The following is a 24,284-nucleotide window of genomic DNA, read 5'->3' as shown; positions in this document are numbered from 1 at the left end:
AAACTGCAGCCCTCCAGATGTTTTGGCCTACAACTCCCATGATCCCTAACTAACAGGACCAGTGGTCGGGGAAGATGGGAATTGTAGTGCAAAACATCTGGAGGGCCGAAGTTTGGGGATGCCTGCCATAAACCATCCAGACATTTTTCAGAAATGTAAATCGGCATAGAAGCAATTTAAACAAAATAAAATGATGGATAAATAGACAAGACTTAATACTCTACTTCAGGGGTTTTGTCTCTTCCAGAAAAGTTTAACTTTATATAATAACATTTTAAATACAGATATATTTGTAAATACACTTTCTCCATAGATAACAATATAACATTTCAAAATCTCCATTCACCAGATGCAAAATCACTTACATTAAAAAAAAACAGCTCCTCCGAGGTGGGGTGGGGAAACACAGCACAGAAGAAATAATCAATAGGAAACTCATGGTTGGAGAAAAGGGATATGAGCTAGCAAGAAACGTTTTTGACCTGGCCACCTTTGAAATGCATGGAGGATGCATCTGAGAGTACAACTGCAAGAGATTCCATGCATGCTGTTAAAGGCAGTGGCTCTGCTCCATACCCTCCATGAGCTCCTTTCCTGCCTGGAATGTGCAGGGATGCCGTCCCCAGACACCTGAGCTTTAAAAGCAGAGTTGAGAGTTGACAGGGCGGTGATTTTATCTTTGTGTTTAAACATTATACAGTGGTACCTCGGGTTACAAACGCTTCAGGTAACCCAGAAATAGTACCTCGGGTTAAGAACTTTGCCTCAGGATGAGAACAGACATCGCAGCAGGGCAGCAGCGGGAGGCCCCATTAGCTAAAGTGGTACCTCAGGTTAAGAGCAGTTTCAGGTTAAGAACGGACCTCCAGAACGAATTAAGTTCTTAACCAGAGGTACCACTGTAACTCTCTAAATATGTGACCTGTAGCTGAAACTTGGCAATCTTCTATTTGTGAGTCTGGCTTATAGGCAGGGACAGCTGCGAGGGAGAATTGGTGATGCCCAACGATTCCCTTAGCCCTGCTTTTCCTCATCTTGCCTGCCTCCTCCTCCTCCTCAGGCCAAGAAACCTGATCTCTAAGGCTTAATGTCCACAAGCAGCAGAATGAGGTGGCAGAGCCCTGAAGGAGATCGCAGAATAGACGGGACTACTTGAGGCTGAAGGTGGGAGGCAGGTGCCATTTGAGTGTCTTCCCCATGTCGAAGCACTCCCTGCAAGCAGAAAAGCAGCACAGCCAGGGGAAATGTTGTAACCAACTTGGCTCCTTGCTTTATTTGCTCTACTTGCAGGGAATCTCTCTCTCTCTCTCTCTCTCTCTCTCTCTCTCTCTCTCTCTCTCTCTCTCTCTCTCTCACTCGCCACTCTAGTACCTCTGAGCTAAACAGTGGGGATACTAGATTAGAAGGGGCTTCAGAAGAGGTGGACTTGGTAATCTTTTGTAACATGGTGCCATGTGCAAGACCAAAGATTTCTGCCCCCCAAATGGATCTTCTCAATTTTGTGCCCTGTCAGCTCAGTGCCCTGCGGGGAGCAACTGTCTGCACCACTGTGAATGTGGCGCTGGCTGTAGAGAAAAAGCAGCAGGGAGGGTTAACTCCTTCCCCACTGCTGCTGCTTTTCCATAAATGCTCACCATGACTCCACCTTCACAATTCTTGTATTTAAGACCCAAACTCTAGTTGCATCCGAACTATTGATAAATAAAGACCATCTTACAGCTCTCTGTATACACAGTATTCTGATTGTATGTACTCTTTGCATTGTGCTCAAATTTGAAGACTGTATCAGAAATATTTTGAGGGCTTATCTGTGCTGTGAATGTAACAAAAAACATGAACAGGTGGTTGAGAATGCTGGTCCAGGAAGACACACGTGCTATGGATTTTTCATTCTGCGCCTTGCGTGGTATCCTTTAATTTCATAGATTACTCTTTCGACCTGATCTTCCTCCAGAGAGCTCTGTACAGCTTGTGGGTCAAGGAATATAGGTGAGCTTTCCAGTTAGGCAATTTAGATTGTTCCCTGGTTTTACATTGTAATGTGCTTACTTCAAAATGTGGCTAAACCAATCCTTCTGCAGTCATGGGTCCACTTGTTCATTCTGCTGTCAAACCCCTTGTTATCTGCCCTAAAGTCCTGCTCTGATGGCATTTCTGTTCCAGCCAGCCCTGAGTTCTGCTCTTCCCAAATTCCAATTTAACCAGAGAAAAATCTGTAATTAATTTCACAATCAAACCACACCATTTGCTTCGGTTCATATGCATCTTCCGTCTACCACTTTTCCAGTCCTGATGTGCATATCTGTCTCAGTAAAACACTGCAGAAAAGCAATCCTGATATGATCACATCCCTCACTACAATGCAGGGTGTATTACTGATGCATGCATGCATGTTGTTGTGACATGATACACAACACATGTCACATGGGAAAAACACCAGCCAAGGAATCTTGATGCAACTGTGCATATGATCACATCATGCTTGCTTTAGTGATGCAGAGAAGGGAGGAGACATGAAGTAACTGAAAAGTAAGTAAACTGTGGGCACAGTGTTCCGTGTGAGGAGAGTGAGCAAGCAATGGAGAATCAAGAATTGCACTTCAGAATTAAGACAAGTAGATAATTCTGAACTCCAAAAGAGGATACTTTCAGAACATCCTTATTTTAAAAAAATGCTGAAAGATAATTGTTCTGACCTAACAAGTCTATACTTCTAGTTGTGTTGGTGTACCTGATTTTTTTTGATATTGCACATCAGTACATTGGATCCCATTGCTGCCCCCTAATTTCTACAGTAATTGTTTCACTACTGACCTTTTCATAGAGTTAACCCAAAAAGAAAGAATATACTGTTGTATTCCAACTTATTTCACAGCCACGTACAAATCAGATGCTTAAAGCATATGTGAGCATTTGAATTGTAGTGTTTCTTAAGTTTACACTCTATGATAAATAAACTATTTAAAATGGCACTCTAGTCTAAGCAAGAGCTAACAAGGATGCCTTCTATCATTTAAGGTTGCCAACTGCCCTGCTCCTCTGCCTTTAACAGCAGCTTGGATTGAAAGAATCAGCATTTGAGAGAGAAACACAGTCACCTGCACATATCTGCAGATCAAGCTGTTGTTAAATGCACAGGAGCAGTGCTGGTAAAATAAGCTGGCAACACTAGTACCATTGCACATTATCGAAGCTGTTTAGCAATAAATGTGTGAAGCACAAGAGATTTGGAGTCTGAGCATTCTGAGAAAGTAATGGTTTGTGGACGCGTGAAGGTGGAGAGAAGGGTCAAACAGATTGACTTTCCCCCATTTTAATAATAGCCTGCATTGTTTTGAGGGATTGTTCAAGGCATAGTGGTATGCTCTCACTCCACGAAAATAAGATGAGCAGTTCAGTAGTCAGGGAAAAATCCCACTCCTAATCCCATAAAGCTTTGAGCAGCCTCCAAAAACCTCATGTCTTGTCCACAGATGGCAGTGATGGGCGATCACAACTGGCATGGAGACCACTGGCCCAGAAAGAAACTTCATTGCTTAAAACTACGTGGCTCAGTTCACCGTTTCTTTTGTACCAGGATCTCCTAAATCATGATTCTATCACTATGGATATACTGCAAAATGCTTGAGTATTGCACCTTTCAGTTGCTTTCTGAAGAGTCAGGAGGATTGCAGGCAACAATACTCTGAACGCAAATGTTTCAATTCCTTTTGCAGACAAAACCATTAGACCTTTAAAAACAAAGCTTGTTCTGTTTTCTTCACAGATGGAAAAGCCATGGGGAATTGGTGATGGGGGGAAGGTTCCTTGTAACTGGAGAACAGGATTTGGTTTGGTCCTTCATTTGCTTCATATCTTGGGGTTACCTGGGGGCTTCAATGCCTAAGACAAAGCAAAGAGATGCTGAAGTCAAAGAGAAGAAAAACAAAGTTTCCCAAGTTCCCTAAGGACACTATTTATTTTTTAGCTATTTTAGTTTTATTCAGCTAGTTATACAAAAATGGAGGTACTCAAAGCAGCTTGCATAAAAGCCCAATAAAAGCAATAATAAAATCATTATACATACAAACTTATAAGAAATGTGAAAATAGGATCTTAAAAACAAACAAAATAATGAAACTCCTCCATCATATTTCTCTGGCTACTGTCATGGGACTGCCGAGCAACACCTTGAGGGGAGAGAGGGAGGAGGCTAGGCAGGAACAGCTGGGAGGAGAGGGACAGGAAATGGCAGAAGGAGAAGGGGAGGGGTGGCAGGAAGCAGCCATGGAGTGAAGGGGTTCGCTGACGCTCAGCCAGAGCCCAAACACTGCTCCACCAGCTCAGGAACAGAGGGGGTGGCTACGCAGGTCCCGTCAGCAAGGGAGAGGTAGGAGTTGAAACGTAGAATGTAGAGGTGGAGATTAGGGCTCCCTAAGCTTTTATGTTGGAGAAAAAGCCGCCAAAAGTTTCTTCCTGGATCTGAGCCCGACAGTACAGATGGCTGAATGATGTCTACTGCTTTTGTAAAGGTAAAGGTAAAGGGACCCCTGACCATTAGGTCCAGTCGTGACCGACTCTGGGGTTGCGCACTCATCTCGCATTATTGGTCGAGGGAGCCGGCGTATAGCTTCCAGGTCATGTGGCCAGCATGACAAAGCCGCTTCTGGCAAACCAGAGCAGCACATGGAAACGCCGTTTACCTTCCCGCTGTAGCGGTTCCTATTTATCTACTTGCATTTTGATGTGCTTTCGAACTGCTAGGTTGGCAGGAGCTGGGACCGAGCAACGGGAGCTCACCCCGTCACAGGGATTCGAACCGCTGACCTTCTGATCGGCAAGCCCTAGTCTCAGTGGTTTAACCACAGCGCCACCTGGGTCCCTGATGTACTGCTTTTGTACATACATGTAAATAAAGACTGAAATATGTACAGCTCAGAGTAAGCAGCACCATTTCTTGCGGAGAGCACCCCACCACTCTTAAAGCTATGTAGATTGATTGATATATGCTCTTCACCTTTGCTCTGATCCCACAGATTCAGCTATCCAAACAGAGAGCACCTTTTACTTACTTGTTTGCCTTTTGTTGGTTAGCTGAGGAATGGAGGGAGGGAGGGGTAGTGATAAAACAAATTAGTGAGCCTTTTTTCTAGGCTTTCCCCGGGGGGGGGGGGGTCAAAATTCCACGGTCTGGAACACATTAGAAATTTCCCCATAGGTATCAGTAGAAATCTTGGACTCATGTAAATGCTTGCGGACCGAATGATTTCTAGGAAACACATTGTGCTCAGTAAGTGGGGCCTGTATGTATGTATACAGCTCCACCATCAATTTTTGTGGTGTGCCACATCCTCAAATTATTCCTGCCTTTCTCCCTTGAACAAGAGGTAGGGATGGTCACAAACGTGGATGGCTTTACAAGAAAACTAGACAGCTTGATGGAGGATAAAGCTACCCCTGGCTATTAGCCACAACGGCTGTGTTCTATGCAGACTGTTGGGGACACCATGGCTCTGAACAACATCTGCTGGGAATTGCGGTGGGGAGAGTGCGCTTGTGCTCAGGTTCTGCTTGCAGGCTAAGCTCCTCAAATGGCTTCCTCCCCTCAGGTGCAATGCACATGTTCTGTGCCTCAGGGAACAAAAGGTTAGGGTTGAGCACAATGCCACAGGAATGAAGAAAATGGCTGCTGGGTCTTCCCCTGATAGATGAGGCCACAGGGTCCCTCTTGCCCAGCATGCTGTCCTTGCAGTGGCCAACCCAGAAGCCCAGAAGCAGAACCTGAGCCCTACAGCACACTCCCAACCTGCAGCTCCCAGCAGCCATCATTCAAAGACATCCTGCCTCCAACAGTGGGTGAGAGGGCACTCTGCAGTTCAGCAGCTTCCTTGTGAATCTTGGTGCTCCTTACCTGGGGCGGAGGTGGAGGAGCTGTCTTACGTTTGAAGTGGGGAGAAGGAGTTGACATCATTGCTGCTGCCTGTAAGAGAAGGGCCACATTTTCCTGATCAGATGTCAGTCACCCCATTTTCTCTCTTCAACACAACAAACCCATCCAGGCAGCTTATTTGGAGTTTATTTGAAAATTCCAATTCCAATTAATATTAACGCAATGAGTAAATAAATATGATATTAATCACAATGAAGATTTATCCTGCCTTCTCAAAAGTGCACAAAATCAGCACAGTACAAAATAAGGTAAAAACAAATAGCAGTCTTAAAAGCAGATGATGAAGATGATTTGCATTTGTTAAAAACTTTATATCCAATACCAGTCATACTTAGAGAAGACCCATTGAAGTTAATGGATGTGGCTAACTTACGGTAGGTTCATTAATTTCAGTGAGTCTACCCTGAATAAAACTTAGTTGGATGCAACCCAAAATCTTAAGGAGATTTACAACCAATTCACATTCAATATGGCTGAAATTTCTTCTGTCAACCTTTGCCAATGTTCCCCCTTAACCAGGATTTGAAATCAGGATTTGAGGCTGCTTCTGTAGTTAACAGAGGGCCTCATTAACTTTGGGGGCAATGGCATCTGAACTACCCCTGCCATTTTTTCTAACTTCAGCCTCTCTCATCACCCTGGAAAAAAGTGAAAATGGACAACAGGTAGGTAGCTGTGTTGATCTGACGTAGTCAAAACAAAAAATAAAAAATTCCTTCCAGTAGCACCTTAGAGACCAACTAAGTTTGTCATAGGTATGAGCTTTCGTGTGCATGCACACTTCTTCAGATACCGATAGTTGATTGAAGAAGGTTCACTCTGGTGATAGTTCCACCAGCATTCAGCTAGAAAGGAGAGAAGAAATCCTGAAGCAATGACTGTTAAGAAGTTGACTTACTGTGCTGTTGACAGGAGAAAAACCTGGCTTGGCAGTTGGAATTGGAGGTGGAGGAATGTTTGGCTTTACAATTGGCTGGAATAAAAGAAAACAGATTATCTAAACCATTTCCACATAGTAAGCAACAAAGATATCAAGACCGCAGGCAAGGATATCTGAAGAAGGCACAATTTTTCAGGGGACAGAAAACAAGGCAGGAGCAGTGCTTTCTGTGTTTTGCTCATACTCAGAATTTGACTCAGCTGTCTGCAGCAATTGCCAGCTAAGTGTGCTTGTTGTCAGGGCTTATGTGTGCAACATAGACTTTTACTAGTTTAACATTCATTTCCTTTTCTCTGGAAACAGCAGTTATTTTAGGAGAGGAGAGAGCACTCTTCACAGAGAATTCTCAGCAATCTCCCCAAACGACAATGCCCAGGATTCTTTGCAGGAAGCTGCAACAATTAAATTGGTATAAAACCAGAAGTGGATCGAGGGAAGCACAACTGGTTCAGTCACACTGGGCACAGAGCCTCAGGGACACCATAGGGGGTGCTGAAACTATGATTTAGAATAGAGCGCAAGAGGCGGAGGACACTGAACTTTTGCCTGACACAGGGCGCTACTGAATTTGAGATCCCAAGATCCGCCACGAATAAAACCTATATAGATTGGTGGTGTAGATGTGTGATCTGTGCACATAAAAGGGACTACTCAAAGGGACTACTGCTGTGTGCTGGCCATGCAACAAGCTATGTGAACTCTACCATAAGAAAACCTTCGCTGAAGCAAGCCATGCCCACTCACCAGATGTCATAGAACTACTGGAGTGGGGAAGGTAAAACCTAAGCTGCCAATGAACAGTCATGAGCACAGGAATGTGTTCCCAATTTTTCCTTGGCACTAGCTCTTGCATTCAGAACTGTTTAAATTCAGCACTGGGTACAAGCCCTGCTGCTTTCCAGCAAGCTCACCTTATGTCATTTGATGGCTCCATATGATGGCGTGGAGCTACCCACCAGTCAAAAGTGGCCTATGGAGGAGTGGCCCTAGTTTGATCTGGCTCACTGGACAAAGGTGGTTCCCCAGCCTTTGTATAGACCAGGCATCCCCAAACTGCGGCCCTCCAGATGTTTTGGACTACAATTCCCATCTTCCCCGACCACTGGTCCTGTTAGCTAGGGATCATGGGAGTTGTAGGCCAAAACATCTGGAGGGCCATAGTTTGGGGATGTCTGGTATAGACAATACTGGGTTGACTCAGAGTGAAATAGCTTTGGAAGTCCAACTCATTGTTTTATTCATCTAGACAAGCATTCCACAATCATGTAAAAAGGAAAAAAGATAAAGGGCCCCTGGATGGTTAAATACAGTCAAATTCAACTATGGGGTGTGGCCTTTATCTCTGCTTTCAGGCCAAGGGAGCTAGCGTTTGTCGACAGACAGCTTTCTGGATCATGTGACCAGCATGACTAAACTGCATCTGGTGCAATGGGACACTGTGATGGAAACCAGAGTGCTCACAGAAATGCCATTTAGCAGCACCTATTTATCTATTAGGGACACAGGTGGTGCTGTGGGTTAAACCACAGAGCCTAGGGCTTGCTGATCAGAAGGTCAGCGGTTCGAATCCCTGCGGCGGGGTGAGCTCCTGCTGCTCGGTCCCAGCTCCTGCCAACCTAGCAGTTCAAAAGCACGTCAAAGTGCAAGTAAATAAATAGGTACCGCTACAGCGGGAAGGTAAACGGCGTTTCCGTGCGCTGCTCTGGTTCTCCAGAAGCGGCTTTGTCATGCTGGCCACATGACCTGGAAGCTGTACGCCGGCTCCCTCGGCCAGTAAAGCGAGATGAGTGCCACAACCCCAGAGTCAGTCACAACCGGACCTAATGGTCAGGGGTCCCTTTGCCTTTACCCTTTTTATTTATCTATTTGTGCTGGCATGCTTTTGAACTGCTATATTGGCAGGAGCTGGGACAGAGCAACAGGAGCTCACACCATCGTGCAGATTCAAACTGCCAACCTTATGATCAGCAAGCTGAAGACCACAGTGTCACCTGCGTCCCTTTTAGGCTCATAGAATCCTTGTAGAATTGGAAGGGGCCCAAAAAGTCATATAGTCCAACCCTTGAATAAATGGAATAAATAAATTGTGTGGAATAAACTGCTGATTCAGTATACTCTATTTGTCAGCCAGTTAAAACATGCCTATTTATTTCCATGACCTCAAAAACATGGGATTTAACACCCTATTCACTCTCCTATGGATTGAGATATGTAAGTTGAGAAATGGTGCCATATGATCCCCCTGGAACTCCAATGCAATTCCAATGGTCAATATTAGTGGGGAAATAATAGCACTCTTGATTCATTTAGGAACTTACCATTCTGGCATTTTGATACATGGTTGATATGTGGTTGCATGGTTCATCTGGAATTTGCTGAGGAATTATAGGAAGCAACATTTGATTAGGGTTTCTATTAAGCAGAATAGTTGAATACAGTTTCATGCCATCTGATTTTTTAGAACCCCAACAAATCACAAAGACACACGTTTCAACATTCCCCAGGTTAAAAGAACAAAAATTTCCATGAACATGAAAAACACCATGCTGGGGAGAAAGGTTTTTGCCTCAGGTTTATCTGTGACATGTTAATTTTTTGTGTGTGGTTGTGTGGTTGTGTGTGTGTGTGTGTGTTTTAAAGTAACTACGGTAACATAACAGTACACATGTTTACTCTAAAACAAGTCACATTAAATGCAGTGGAATTTACTTCTGACCAGAAATGCATACAATTGTATTGCGGATTTTTGACATTGTTTTCATACATTGTGCATTTAATCTGGTGAATTTTCTTTTTAGAAACCCACCTGAAAATGTGTACTTCAATGCATATTTTGAAACATTTTTTTCAAAGGATGCATTTCTAAATGTATTTTATTTTATCACAAAATCTGCACATTTGCACATTCTTAAGCAAAATTCAGAGAAGTGTGAAATCCAAAGAACAACTGTATTCTGATATGTACATCAATCCAGCTGGTGCTGATTGGTCAGTTTAGGTTGCAATTCACAAACAATTAATTCCAGAAGCATCCTAGTTTCCAATGTTGTTGTAGTCCATATTTTAAGCAATAACTATTTCATTTAATATTACTTACAACAGAAACTGGTGGTTTGTTTGCTTGGGGTGGAGGTGGAGGGAGCAGAACTCTGGAAGAGGTGACCTAAAAGCAGGAAACAGCTTTTAAAACAGTGTGCCATCTTTGCTTTTCAAAACAGCAATGAGGTATCCTCAGTTGTCACATGAATCTCACACATTCCATGCTAGAGAAACATATAAACGGTAATTTCAGGACTGAAAGGTAGACGTGCAAGGGCTACAGTCAATGAGTGGTATCAAATTAAAACAAACCCAGAGCAGATCCACTGAAAACAGTGGATGGTTAAACAGGTCATGCCCATTGATTTCAATGGGTCTACTCTCAGTGTGACTTAGTTGGATGCAAGTCAGAGATATTTCAGTAGAAAATTAAAACATATACAAGATAAACACAGTGAGGTAGGGCAGAACTCACCCTTTATATTTGTGTTCTTGGGTGAACATCTTAGGATATTTTATATGGTGCATTGTTTTATGTTTTTTGGTTTTTAATTACCAGTAGTTTTATTTTTGTATTATATCTTGTCAATTCACTTTGAGACTTTTTAGTGTAAAAGGACTAACAAATGAAATAAAGAATGAAATAAATACATCATGCTATGGGCTCAATTTTGCATAGCTATACAGCAGGGTAAGGAACCTCTGGCCCATGAGCCAATCTGGGCTCACCACCCTTCCCCATACTGGCCCGCCCTATACCGATGTCATAAAGGTAAGGGTGGTGCTTTGCCAAAGCCCACTGGAGCAAAGTGTCCTCGCTCTGGGACGTCAAAGCACCAAATCCCTTGACATCATTTGTGACTCAGGAAATTGAAAGGTGGGTAGCCTCACCCACCTATCAAATTTGGCCAGTATGGTGGATCCTCATAAGAATTTGGACCATGGAGCCAAAACTGTTCTGGTATATAGCATGGGGTGGATTCCCTAGAATGGGAAAATAAAAAAAAGGATTGCTTTTCTTTCACCTGAATTATTCTTGCACACTGCCAGGAAAGGGTGTTAAACTGACAGCATGCTCACTTGCATCCCTAACCCTCCTCTTCTGGATACTTCCTGTAACTCATTGAAGGCTTCTTTAGGCCAATTTCATCTCCCTGCCTGCCATCTTCAGCTTCCTTCCCATGGCTTTACTGACACCTCAGTATTCTGAATATCCTGGAAACTTACAATTCCTTGTCAGGGTGTTTTTGTTTTGTTTTCTTTAAAAAATATTGTTCATTTATTTTACAAACTTAGGAACTTGGGTTACCTAAGAAGTACTCTAAGAATGTAGAAATTTTGTGTAGCTCAATTTTACTTCCAAACTGATAGAAACTCTACCACCTGAGGTCAGTATTATTGAGAAGAATGTTTATGATAACCTTATTCAAAGTGAATGGACTGCAAATGGTACATTGCTTTTGCCCAGATGTTTAAACAGTTTGTGTTGCTTCTCACCTCTGGAGGGCCAGGCACAGGGCCAAGATGCTGTCTTCTCTTCTGTTCTTGACCTGAGAAGGCATGGTTTGTGGATCCAGCCATACTCTTGTGGGCACTATCAAAAAACAGTAAATATTAGCATGCGGACTGAATTCATAACTTAGAACATCTGTGTTCTGTACCCAGAAATGTAGAACTCTTGGTCAAACAAAATAGGATGCAGAAGAGACAGAGAATGGAGACCTTCACTGTCTCTCCTGAATCATATATTGTTTGGTCCAGAATAATAAGAATAATAATAATGTTCTGTCCTTCTTCCCAAAGGAACACGGGGCTCTTGGAGGGGAAGCTCTGGATTTTGCCATTGCAGCATAGAGGAAATGAGGTATACCTGATCAGGAGGACTGATTCCAGAAGAGCTTGTTGTCTAGCCCTACAGTATTTTAAAGTAATTTTATTTTTATTTTAAAGTAAACCAGACTGGTTTCAAACTTATATGTGAATTGGAATACACATATGAATTCTCCACTTTGAATTTTGCCTTGCCGTTTTGGTACAAAATACATACAAATGTGCATTACTTTACAGGAAACGGGCATACAAAACTGTGTTTTATGAAGAAATGCATTGTAAAGCAATAAATACAAAACACATACAATTTATGGTGCAAGTGCCTACAGATAGGCTGCTCTAGCCATCCCTAATCTGAACTGCTGCAAGTCCTCCACTCCTGCTTTTAATCAAGGCAAAGATAGCTCCAAATCAGCAGGTTTCTGGCATCCAAAATCTAAGACTCTACTGCTCAAACTAGCCAGAGTTGGCTTTCCATCCCAATGTTCAGTCTGGCCACACATGCCATTCCTAGTATTGAGCGCTTAGCAAATCCAGCCGTTAAACCCTTTTGCAAAAGTTTGGCTGAGAATTCTTCACTTAAGAGATTCACCTTGGACTATTTTTCTTCTTTGAAATTTTGTACCGGAACAAGACAATGATGGTGACTGCTGTGACTAAAATGGCTAACAACACTGCAACAATGATGATGATATCTGCAAAAAAAGAACAGGCCATAAACAAATCTGAGATTATACCGAGAGACAATTCTTGGAAATCATGCTTCCTCAAGATTCCCTATTCCTCATCTGTGACATAGTAAATGCCAAACTGAGTTTGCAGCTGCAAATTTCCAACAACATTGGGACAGGGTGGGTTGTTCCCTGAAATAGCAGCCAATATTTCAGGTGGGATTTTTGGAAGTGTTCATGGTGAGGCAGGTTTATCATTTGTGGCAGAGAAGCTGTGTTGCCCCCCCCCAAAAAAACTCCCAATAAGGTAACAATAAAGCTCTGTTTAGCAGCTGGTGGCTGCCATTTTTCACCCCAGAACACTCCAGAACGATGCTGGATCTTGGGCATTCTGGGGGAAACATGTCAGCTCCAAACTGGTAGCTTCAGAGAAGAGCTCCATCATTGCCTTCATTTTACTGTTTAGAGCTTTAAAAGGGTTAAACACTCTTGGCTGCCCCCATTGGAAATAGTAAGCCTGCCTCCAAATCCATTCAAAAGTCCTCACCCAATAGCCCAAATCCCCCCATTAGTCATCTGTGAATTGGGTGGCAAATTTGGGGAAGAGGCCATTTTGTTAGCCATATGACAAAGAGTCCACGGTTATGTTAGGTGAAAAGAAAGGGGTGTGTGGCAGGGGGCTCCTGCTTTAACTCACATCTATTTGCTGTGGGGTCATCGCAATTTGGTGGCGCCCATCCTTCTTCACACTGGCATAGCAGCTCATGGTCACATACCTGTGATAGCACAGACCTAGCATTAGTCTCTAGAATGAGCACATGGAAAAGAAGCAGACCATGATTTGTTTGTTTGTTTGTTTGTTTGTTTATATTGGGAAGATGTCTATCCTGCCTTTTGATCAGTTGTGTTATTTGATGCAGTGCAAATCATAAAACAAACATTTTAAAATAATTACAAAATTATATAGATAACAAAGGCACGGCTCTCCCAATATGAATGTGGTGCCTGGGGTGGGATGGGCTGGGGTGGGATGGCCAACAAAATTTTCAAAACTGTCGTCAATCCCAAAATTGGTGCAAGCCATCAGCTGTTAGTCAAAATACTGCACACACACAGAGACTTCTTTGAGAAGAGGGAAACTTTCAAAAATATCTTGTCTACCTGAGATTCAAAGGTGGTCAAGGCCTCCTTGTGGAAAGGAGTGGCCCTCACAATTTACAGAAGTAGACCTCTGGATACCCATTGCCAGAAATCCAGCAGTGGAGAGACTGCTGCTGTCCTTCTGGTGAGCTTCCCCTGGGCATCTGGTTGGCTGCTATGAGAACAGGATGCTGGACAAGATGGGCCTTTGGCCAGACCCCATAGGGTTTTTCTCATGATCTTATGTTCAAGTTCTGATGACCTGTCTAACCTTAGAAACTGTGATACTGTCTCCAACCTTCCTGATTTGGGCAAGGTATCTTGAGTGTGTGGTCACTTCTCAGCACCAGGATTTTCAAGAGGAAACCAATTTTGCTGGCTGTAACCTTTTTAGTAATGCATGCTTGTTCTTAAATGTATTATTAGGGTTTCCTTTTTCCCTTCTTTTGTAAGTTTCTCTGGGTACTTATTGGTAGAAGGATATAAATATTAAATAATAATATATTTTTTAAAACCAAATAACACATTTAATAACAATATACGGTAGTAATAATATTAAATTAATAATTTCTTTTTTGTAGACCACTTTGAGGTTTTTTTACAATCAAGTGGTAAATAAATTTTATGAAATAAATAAATTAATAATAATAATAATAATAATAAAAACACTGGTGCAATGCCATCTGATCCAGGGCTTGCTTCCACGATCAGGTTTTGCCAGCAAGAGAGGACTTTGTATCCAATTCCACACATTTTGGATAGTGCAACAAACTGTGGGATCTTCATGCCATGGGACTCAAAGGTTAACCTCAACCAGTGAGCCCAAGTACATGTCCAGATACATCTTCATTGGCTCCAGTATACAGGGATGGGTGAATCTATCCATTTTTGTTTCTTTCTCCTAGTATAAACTTTGTTGTGTGCATTTGTGCCTAATATATGCAGTTTTGCAGGAAATTCCCCCTAATACAATGCAGTTTTGCACACTAATATGTGTATTTCAACTGCATTGTAAAAATTTGGATAAGTGCAACTTTTGAAGGATAGCTGCATTCCAATTCTCATTAAAATGCAACTGAACACATTTCTCTCCCCCATCCCTAGTAGAGACAGATCAGAGAGCAACATGTATCTTGTAATTGACAACCAGGACTGGGGCACTGGCATCCATCAGAAGCTACAAGAGAAATACTGGGCATGGGCAGAGATGGGGGAAAGCAAAAGAACCAAAGTCTCCAATGAAGAAATTCAGTGACTCATTGAGGAACATGGTCCTGGGAGAATACTGTGAGAGGAAGGGTGAAGAATACAGGCATACGTGCTCAACAGAGGAAGGAAAGGTGTGTGTCCCTAAGCAGAACGTTTATAAAGGCCACTAAAAAGCAGCCACCATTATTCTTCCCTTAACCATGATGTAACTCTTACAGCATGTCCTTGGCACTTGGAAGAACAGTTGGTGGACCTGTAGGCTCTCTCAATCTCGACACATTGCCCTTTGCTGCAGACCTGAAAGCAAAATGCCAAAGATGATCAACAGGGCGGGGTGCTTCTTTTCTTTTCTGCAAAACTGAACACCACTGAAGCTTCAATTAAAAGGTTCAAGTAGGGAGTAAAGTGAAAGAGCCTTTTCTGTGTGGGAACATGGATAGCCTCAGCCAGGTAGTATAGATAATATCTGGCTTAAGGTACAAATAGTGTGACTGCATATAAGAGAACTTTCTGACCCTGTGCTCCCACCCGCCATGTTGGTAGGCAGCTCAGATCACAGTCTGATATGGCAGCTTTCTAGCTTTGTTGTGTCCTCAAAGAAGGGGTACTTGTCAGTTTCTTGAGCCTGTGAGTCCTCTAGAGACATGCTTGGCTGGGGAGGCGATGGCCAGTAATGACTGAGCTAATCTAACTTCTGACCTCCATCTTAAGATCCATGCCACTTTAGAAGAGGGGTCATCAGTGTTTTTTAGGCTCATGGGCACATTTGAATTTTTGAGTGGGTGCTGTGGGTGACACCTCCTCTGGTCACTTCTCTCCCTTCTACCCCAGATGAGCACCCCCAGTGCTTCTTTTCTACAAAATGAGGTGTTGGTACTTGCCATGAAGTTGTTACAGTAAGTGCCACACTTTTTAACAACAACAAAAAGAGATGCTGGTACTGTGTACCTTCAGTACCCCTTTTAAAAAAAGTACTGAGCACCCCACGTGAGACAGAAGTGCACACACACTTCCTTTTCCCAAGGCATCTAGGAAAAGATCCAGTAGAACTAATCTGAACCTTGTAAAGCACCCTAGAGCAGAAATAGGGAGAGGGAAAGAGAATCACTCTCCCAGCTGCCTCCTTCAGCCCTAGGCATTTTTCAAGGGACGAAGAAGGTAACCACCCTCATCACCTCATGGAAGCAGAGAGTGTGGGGTCAGAGGGCTTCCTAGGCACCACAAGAGGAATTCAATGGCCAGGTAGGTGACTTCTGCTTTCAAACAATAAGTGCATGCCAATTTCACTCCTTAAAAAGGCTCAGAAAAATTGTAGTGGAATTAAATCTTCCAGCTATAGCATTCAGGATATTATTGTGCCGACATTTGAAGTATGTGAACATAACTTGGAAGCAGGCTCAGTTCATAGGTAGGATCAGAAGCATGGCTGACAAATGAAATGAACCCCAAAGGTGCAGCCCAGCTTGTCAGGCTACCGGTGTGAAACGGCTCACTCTGTCCTTGCAGCAATTCCAACAACTGCATTACAGAAATTGTGCTTGAGAAACTTCCCCACTGACCACACCTGTGCGTCAAAGGAAGAGAATGTGAATCAAATCACTAACCATGCCTTCTCCACATTTTGTTCCAGAGGCAACCATTCCACCATCTTCTTGGTCCTTGCCTGGGAAACTGCCTTTGCATGTATCAAATGACACTAGACTTCCGGTTGAAGGCATTCGAGAACCCCCTGTACAATATAACTTGCCACACTTTATATCTCTGAAAAGGAAGCAGACAGTTACCTTGAGTTTTTCTTTTAAACAATAAGAGACTAATTAGGGAGATCATATTTTTCTCTCATTTGGAATCCTCATGCATTCACCAGATTAACTGATATTCATTGGCCCTTCTGGGATAGCTCAGTTGGCAGAGCATGAGATCCTTCATCTCAGGGTTGTCGGTTCAAGCCCCACCTTGGGCAAAGGATTCTTGCATTGCAGGGTGTGACGAAAGACCCTGGCTTCCATCTTATTTAATCTACCTCTCACTTATTAAAAGAACTAACAGGGATGGTCTGGGGTAAACCGAGCTTCCCCCCTATTGCTCCCCTTAGCCTTTCTGTATTCCCTCATGCACTCAAGGGTTTTATTCTATTTCATCTTCTTTTATACAAAAGAGAGTCCTCTTCTAGCACAACTGTGGCCAGGTACCTATTAAAGTTCAGGGCTGTATCTGAGACTATCCCTTGTGCCCACAGTATAGGGAGTTCTGCCTCTAAGAATCCCTTTCTGTCAAAGCTTGCCCCTTCCCTGAGGTAACTTTATGACACCCTGAATCTGTCTGCCTGGCTCGCCCTCTTGGTGCACCCCAAAGACACAAACTAACAGTTCCACTCTTGAAGGAAATGTTGTCTTTTTAATGGGTGTCCTCATTAATGAGTTTCATGTACCTTGGCTGGAAAATAACACAGACGATTTTCTGATTGGCACTTTAACACTGGAATTTTTACTTCTCAAGAATGTAATGGTTGCTTTAAGGTATTCCTGTTGTACAAGCTTAGTTTCAATGGTAATAACCTTGTTACTCATGTACTAGATAACCTAACGACTACCTAACCTAAACCTACTCTCCTAGATCTTCTTTACAACCACCGTCACACTCCCGCTCCCCCAGCACCCTCTCAACTGACAAAACGCTGTCCCTTCTCTTTAAACATTCAACCATTCCCCTCCCCTCATGGAATGTCCAGTCAGTCGACACAGAATCTGAGTTAACCCTTGATGGGTTGGGTTGATAAAGCTATAACAAACAGCATAAAAACGTCACAAGGTGGTGGAGTAGATGACCCTCATGGACCTTTCCAAGTACAATTTATGATTCTATTATTTATTTTTATTACTAGAGATAGGATAAGCAGAAGACTGCTCATCTAGGATGCATAAACCTGTCAATTTCAGTTCTCTCGGCTTCTCATCCCCCCCCCGTCTTAAATTCAGTTTTTCGCACTTCCACAAGTATCCCCCCCAAAGGTTTTATACAAAATCCTCATGAAAATTTGCCAGCATTTCAGAGCAAATTTAATATACTGTACACATATTTGTATGATCTTTTGAGGGACACGGTTAAACCACAGAGCCTAGGCCTTGCCAATCAGAAGGTCAGCGGTTCGAATCCCCACGGCAGGGTGAGCTCCCATTGCTTGGTCCCAGCTCCTGCCAACCTAGCTGTTTGAAAGCACGTCAAAGTGCAAGTAGATAAATAGGTGCCACTCCAGCAGGAAAGTAAACGGCATTTCCGTGCGCTGCTCTGGTTCGCCAGAAGTGGCTTTGTCATGCTGGCCACATTACCTGGAAGCTGTACACCAGCTCCCTCGGCCAATAACGTGAGATGAGCGCCGCAACCCCAGAGTTGGTCACGACTGGACCTAATAGTCAGGGGTCCTTTACCTTTACCTTGACTAATATCCACATTTTTGCATGCAGTTTCCCCTAATTTAATGCTTTTTTGATATGTTATCTTCACTAATATATGCATTTATAAGCACATTTAACCCTAATACAGCGGTACCTCAGGTTAAGAACTTAATCGGTTCCAGAGGTCCGTTCTTAACCTGAAACGGTTCTTAACCTAAGCCGCACTTTCGCTAATGGGGCCTCCTGCTGCCGCTGCACCGCTGGCGCGTGATTTCCGTTCTTATCCTGGGGCAAAGTACTTAACCTGGAGCAACCATTTCCTGGTTAGTGGAGTTTGTATACCCGAAGCGTCTGTAACCTGAGGTACCACCGTATGCATTTTTGAACACGTTACTTATCTGGGGAACTGCATTGCAAAATCCAGAGAGGTGCAAAATTTGAAGGATGGCTATTTTTCACATACGAACATGAGTTTGACCAAACTGCGGGAGGCAGTGCAAGACAGGAGTGCCTGGCGTGCTATGGTCCATGGGGTCACGAAGAGTCGGACACGACTAAACGACTAAACAACAACATTTTTCACATATTGTCTCAGAATGTGCTAATTAAATGTGAACTGAATCTAGTTTCTCCCTCGTCCTTATGCTCACCCCACCCCCCAAATTAACTGGGTTGTTTGCAGTAGCCCAACGGAACTCTCAAGCTCATTTAGGAGGCGCTTCAAGGTATGAAAGAATACTTAAAGAACCCAATTCCCACCACCCGCAGCTGACATAATCTGCCTGTCTTTAAAGTTGAGAGCAGACACATGGTGTTTGCGAGCAGAACTGGAGGACCATTTGAAGCAGGTTGTGCTTCCTGACCTGAAGCTCCTTGCAGAAATCAAGCAGAGATGGTTGACCTTTAAAGAGCCTCTGCTTAATTTTTCATGATGGATTGGATACTATTGGATACTTTTATAACCCACCTTTCTCTCAAGGTGATATGCATAGGGTGCCCAGGAACTGATCTGACCAGACCCAAGGTGATGTGCTCTCAGACAAACCATGCCCCGGGACTGATTTGTGTTTGTGGTGCTTACTTTTTTCCACATGGTATGTATGTGCCATTAGCCTTCTTGCAATGGCCATAATAAACCCCGTTCTGGTTTATAGCATAACAAGAATCCACACCCACTGTGGCACCTGAAAAGGCAAAAGAAATAAAATAAAATCTTCAGCATGTATAATGGTATGAATTGCAAAAGCAGAAGGTGAACACAACACAGTGCCGGATCAGGCCAAAGGCACATCATAAGTCACAACTTTTTACCAGTCCTTTTTCTGCTGTGTTGCTAGGTGATGTGACTGAGCTGAAAGAGGTTTGCCCCATCCCACCCCTTTTCAGGGAATGACACCAGCTTTGGTTCTCTTGGATGAGTCCCATCAGAGGCAGCAGAGCCCTGATTGAGCTACAGTGAAGGAATTACACCAATGTAGCCTCAGCTGAGCAGGAAAGACCAAGTTCTACTGAATCCAAAACAAATCTGTAAGCCCCTTTCAAGTTAGATGTTCAGTAACTCCAGGGTTCACTCACCTGGCCCCCAAAGTGCAATGCACTGGTCCTGCAAAGTGGGACACTTCCCCATGTAGCAGTAACCCTCGTTATTTTTGCAAGGGAATCCATTCACTCGGAAGCGATCCACAGGACATTCCTGAGAGGTCCCTGTGCACAGTTCTGGTAGATCGCAGTCATGCTTCACTGGCCGGCATACAGCTCCTGCTCTTCTAATCTGTAGGGGAAAGTGAAAGGTCACCCAAGCCCTCATTATTTATCATATTTAGCAGTGGAGATCAAATATAAATGATCATGGTTCTTCCAGTCTACAGTGAAGCCTTCTCTTCATCTGCCATGCTGCCTAGCAACCAGGGAAGAATGGGCATCCCAACCCAAACAGCTCCAGGAGTTTCCACGAGACCCTCATAGAATCATAGAGTTGGAAGAGACCACAAGGGCCACCCATGCAGGGTTTGTGGGAGTGGATTCAAGCACATACTGGAAAATTTCATTTCGCAAAGTCAATGTGGATTAAAGTGCTCTACTGCAATAACACTGTTAAACAAGAAAAGAACTATTTTTCAATTAGGAAAGAGGCAGGGAAATGTATCAAAAAGTATGAATGCTCATTGTTCTATATATAAGCTCTCCACAAACAAATCAGAATGAATGCTCAATAAATAGATTCAGGTAGGTAGCCGTGTTGGTCTGACACAGTCGAAATTTATATATATATATATATATATATATATATATATATATATATATATATAATAAAATATAAAATTGTTCAGTAGCACCTTAGAGACCAACTAAGTTTGTATTTCGTGTGCATGCACACTGTGTATCTGAAGAAGTGCGCATGAAAGCTTATACCAAAAACAAACTTAGTTGGTCTCTAAGGTGCTACTAGGGACACGGGTGGCGCTGTGGTCTAAACCACTGAGCCTCTTGGGCTTGCCAATTAGAAGGTTGGCGGTTCGAATCCCCATGACAGGGTGAGCTCCCATTGCTCAGTCCCAGCTCCTGCCCACCTAGCAGTTCGAAAGCACGTTAAAGTGCAAGTAGATAAATCGGTACCACTCTGGCGGGAACGCAAATGGCGTTTCCGTGCGCTGCTCTGGTTCGCCATAAGCAGCTTAGTCATGCTGGCCACATGACCCAGAAGCTGTCTGCGGACAAACACTGGCTCCCTTGGCCAATAAAGCGAGATGAGCGCCACAACCCCAGAGTCGTCCGTGACTGGACTTAATGTTCAGGGGTCCCTTTACCTTTAAGGTGCTACTAGACATTAAATATATATAGCTCAATAAATAGGTCTTCTGGAAAAGTCCAGAAATAGCCTGAATTCTCAACTGAGCCCATAGGGTTGTACCCAACATGAAGTCAGACGCATTCAAATCAATATACATGGCTAACCTAGGTCCACTAATTTCACTGGATCTAGTCCAGTGAAGTTAATTGGCGTCAACCTATAGTGTTACGCTGCCTGAAAACCACAATGGCATTCATGTCATAAATGAAGACCATTCACATTCACCTTGTGTTACTTACCGGAACTAAGAGGTTGCCATAAGAGGTCCATTCCATACTCAACCTCCCCACAAATTCCTGTGCAGACATGTTAATAAGTTTCAACTGAGATTTAGAAAGCAAACCAGAAAGAATATAAATATGCTTGCTATCAATATGGGCAATAGAGAGAAACAGCGTTTACATCCCCATTTGACCAATGTGCAGCAAGATTGAGAGGTATTATTTTCAGTGTAGGAAACAAAGCCTTACCTGGCAATTTTCACAACATTCCCCATATCCACATTTAGCACCTGGCTTCAGTTTACAAGTTGCAGCCTCACAGCAGTCATTTTTGCATTCCTTAAAATCAAGAACAGTCTTGTATTATCAACTTAATTTTGCCTGATCTCTTCCAATTAGTATCTTTTCGGATGGGTAACTAATAAAGGAGGAAAGTATTTCTTCAGCGCACTTTGTCTAATATAGGTTTATAGCAAATAAAACACTAAACATTGTAAACTGGAAGGAGCATGCATATTTAACCAGAGCTGTGTGACCTTGGTGTTTAAAAAAGTCAAAATGAAAAATGAAAATTCTGCACTAAGCTAATTTAAATGAAGAGTCAAAAAAATCTAAATTTTGCAATCTGCATAAATTGTGGAAACCAAGTATATTTGCATAATACCCCCCCCCTTTATTTTGTATACTTTATTCTGTCTAGCTCCTCATGGGTTTATGCAGGAGACTGTCACCCTCTCCCTACCAACTGCAAATCACGCTCAGAGCAGGTCTCTGGCTTCTCATTTGAAAATGTAATCTGAAATGTTCCATGTTCAGCATCCAATGCCATATTCAGTGCTTCTTCTGTGTTCCCACAGAACAGTTAACAAGTAGTTACCACATTGTTACTCTAAGGCCCTATTGGAAGGATACTACATCATGGCATCGTATCATTCCAGGTACATTGTTTGGTCTTGTGCTGGCAAAAGGAAAAAGGAGAGAGGAAAAGGAAAAGGCACTGTTGCTACTATTACTACTACTTAGTATTCCCAGGGCAAGCTCCAGGTTTGATGGGGTCCTCAGCAATGTATCCTCAGATGGACTCTTTCCTACATCAGTGGATTTACCTTACAGAAGTGGTGGGAGCAGCAGGTGGCTATTTAACTTTCCCACAATGCCCTAGAGCAGGCATCCCCAAACTTCGGCCCTCCAGAAGTTTTGGACTACAATTCCCATCTTCCCTGACCACTGGTCCTGTTAGCTAGGGATCATGGGAGTTGTAGGCCAAAACATCTGGAGGGCCGCAGTTTGGGGATGCCTGGTCTAGAGTGACACTATGGCAGGAGCACTGTAGAAAATTTAAATGGTAACTCACAGGCACCAGGGCAGAAGTCAATAGCCGTGGGCCCTGTCTCAGAGCCAGGGTGAAGGCAGCTGCCCAGGTTCTGGCTGCTGATGCTAGGCTTGCGTAATTACCCCCCCCCCCGCCCAGCCCCCCCCAAATTGCAGTTATTTTCCTTCACACACCATTTTATTTTTCTAGTTTGGCATCATCTTGCATTTACCTGCTCCTTCAAACAGAGGATACACCACTTCTATCTGCATTAATAATATTTTAAAGGAATATTCTGCCTAATTAATCACAGTCAATTTTTTAAAAAACCCAATTATCTAACAGATTAATCACCCAAACTTTTGCAACCCTCACTTCAAAATTAAAATTTGAAAAAATTGAAATTGGGACATTTGCACATTGATATCTTGCATTGCCAATCCATGTGTTCTTTAATGTGAAAGTGCACCTAGTTACGCCATGAAACAGCCATAAGTTTCTGTAAGAATTCCACCCATTGACAAGTTCCTTTTCACAGCAGTTCATTAAGAGATACCTCTGGAGAGCCACAGTCACATTCTTCTCCCTCTTCAACAAAGTCATTCCCACAGACTGGGGTTGCAATGATATCTTTCGGAGATGGCATGTTAGTTATACAGGATGGGGTCCGGTCCATGATGTATTTCTGAAAATCCTGCAAACTGCAGGAGCTGAAGTCCCGGGGAGTTTTGTAGCTGTACAGATGAAAAGATACGTGGGGAATTATTCTAGCCAATAATTGGAAGGGATAATATCGTTCAGTGGTAGAACGCATGCTTTGCAGGCAGAAGGTCACCTCCAATCAACACAGGAGTAGGACAATTCAAGAAAGCAGAATGATGCATATGCTATGGTAATATATCAATAGAATCATAGAATTGTAGTCGGAAGGGACCACAAGGGTCATCTAATCCATCCCCCTGCAATGCAGGAATCAATGAATTGCTTAATTGCAGAATAGGCTTCTAAAATATAAGAACCAGCTGCACAGACATTTAAATAGTGTGGTTTGGTAGCTTCCTATAGTCCTAAATAAGCAAAGCTGCATGGCGTGGAATATACAGATCCATCATCACTAACTCAAATTATTTTGGGAAACACAGCAGATGCATGGATAGACTAGAGTGGTGCAAATTTTGTTTTCCTAATGTGTAGATTTTGGCCAAATCTACCCCGAGTCTATATAAGATGAAAACACACCTTTCCCCTCAATATGTCACCACCAGTTCTCACAGATTCTGCACAAGTCTAAAGACCCAGGTTATAGTCGTTTTAAAAAAGAAAAGAAAAATACAATGAAAGCTGTATTTTGGATGAGAACCAAAACCTAAGACCACAGTCGGGACACGAATTCTCACTCTGTTGTGCAGTTTTCTAAGAAACCTATTTCTGCTTACCACTTGTACGGTATTATGCAAGATCCTTTTTTGCACAGCGTGACTTGGTGACCAATGTGTGAACACCCAAGATAAAAGTGCATTCCATCAAGAGGCCAGACCAGGGAAAACTACAACTGATTCACTCAATGCACATCCATTTTTTTAAAAAATAAAGCCTCTAAGCAGTTTACAAGAAATATTAAATTTATCTATATATATATAAATGTAGGCATTGCGCACGCGGATGAAACAGCCTTTCTCCATAACCGCTGAACCGAATTGAAACAAATTTGGGCAGAACGTTCCACGCCCATAAGGGAAGGATCTGG

At 43.0% G+C, this 24,284-nt stretch overlaps 1 protein-coding gene across 1 annotated transcript in view; it reads right to left on the bottom strand.

Moving 5' to 3' along the window:
- Positions 1-232: 232 nt before the first annotated feature.
- Positions 233-24,284, bottom strand: part of ADAM28 (ADAM metallopeptidase domain 28) — a 77,133-nt gene continuing 53,081 nt past the window's right edge. The window contains exons 12-25 of the mRNA XM_035138811.3: positions 23,094-23,271; positions 21,475-21,564; positions 19,729-19,924; positions 19,235-19,337; positions 16,363-16,519; positions 14,975-15,055; positions 13,107-13,185; positions 12,331-12,433; positions 11,406-11,502; positions 9,967-10,032; positions 9,188-9,244; positions 6,828-6,902; positions 5,891-5,959; positions 233-3,882 (exon numbers count right to left, since the gene is read on the bottom strand). Coding sequence (XP_034994702.2) covers positions 3,850-3,882; positions 5,891-5,959; positions 6,828-6,902; positions 9,188-9,244; positions 9,967-10,032; positions 11,406-11,502; positions 12,331-12,433; positions 13,107-13,185; positions 14,975-15,055; positions 16,363-16,519; positions 19,235-19,337; positions 19,729-19,924; positions 21,475-21,564; positions 23,094-23,271 — 1,384 coding nt within the window. The 3' untranslated portion in view covers positions 233-3,849. The remainder of the gene's footprint in view (positions 3,883-5,890; positions 5,960-6,827; positions 6,903-9,187; positions 9,245-9,966; positions 10,033-11,405; positions 11,503-12,330; positions 12,434-13,106; positions 13,186-14,974; positions 15,056-16,362; positions 16,520-19,234; positions 19,338-19,728; positions 19,925-21,474; positions 21,565-23,093; positions 23,272-24,284) is intronic.

The sequence above is a fragment of the Zootoca vivipara genome, chromosome 14 (assembly GCF_965207765.1).
Source record: "Zootoca vivipara chromosome 14, rZooViv2.hap1.1, whole genome shotgun sequence".
Lineage (NCBI taxonomy): Eukaryota > Metazoa > Chordata > Lepidosauria > Squamata > Lacertidae > Zootoca > Zootoca vivipara.
This window is presented reverse-complemented; position numbering and strand designations above follow the sequence as displayed.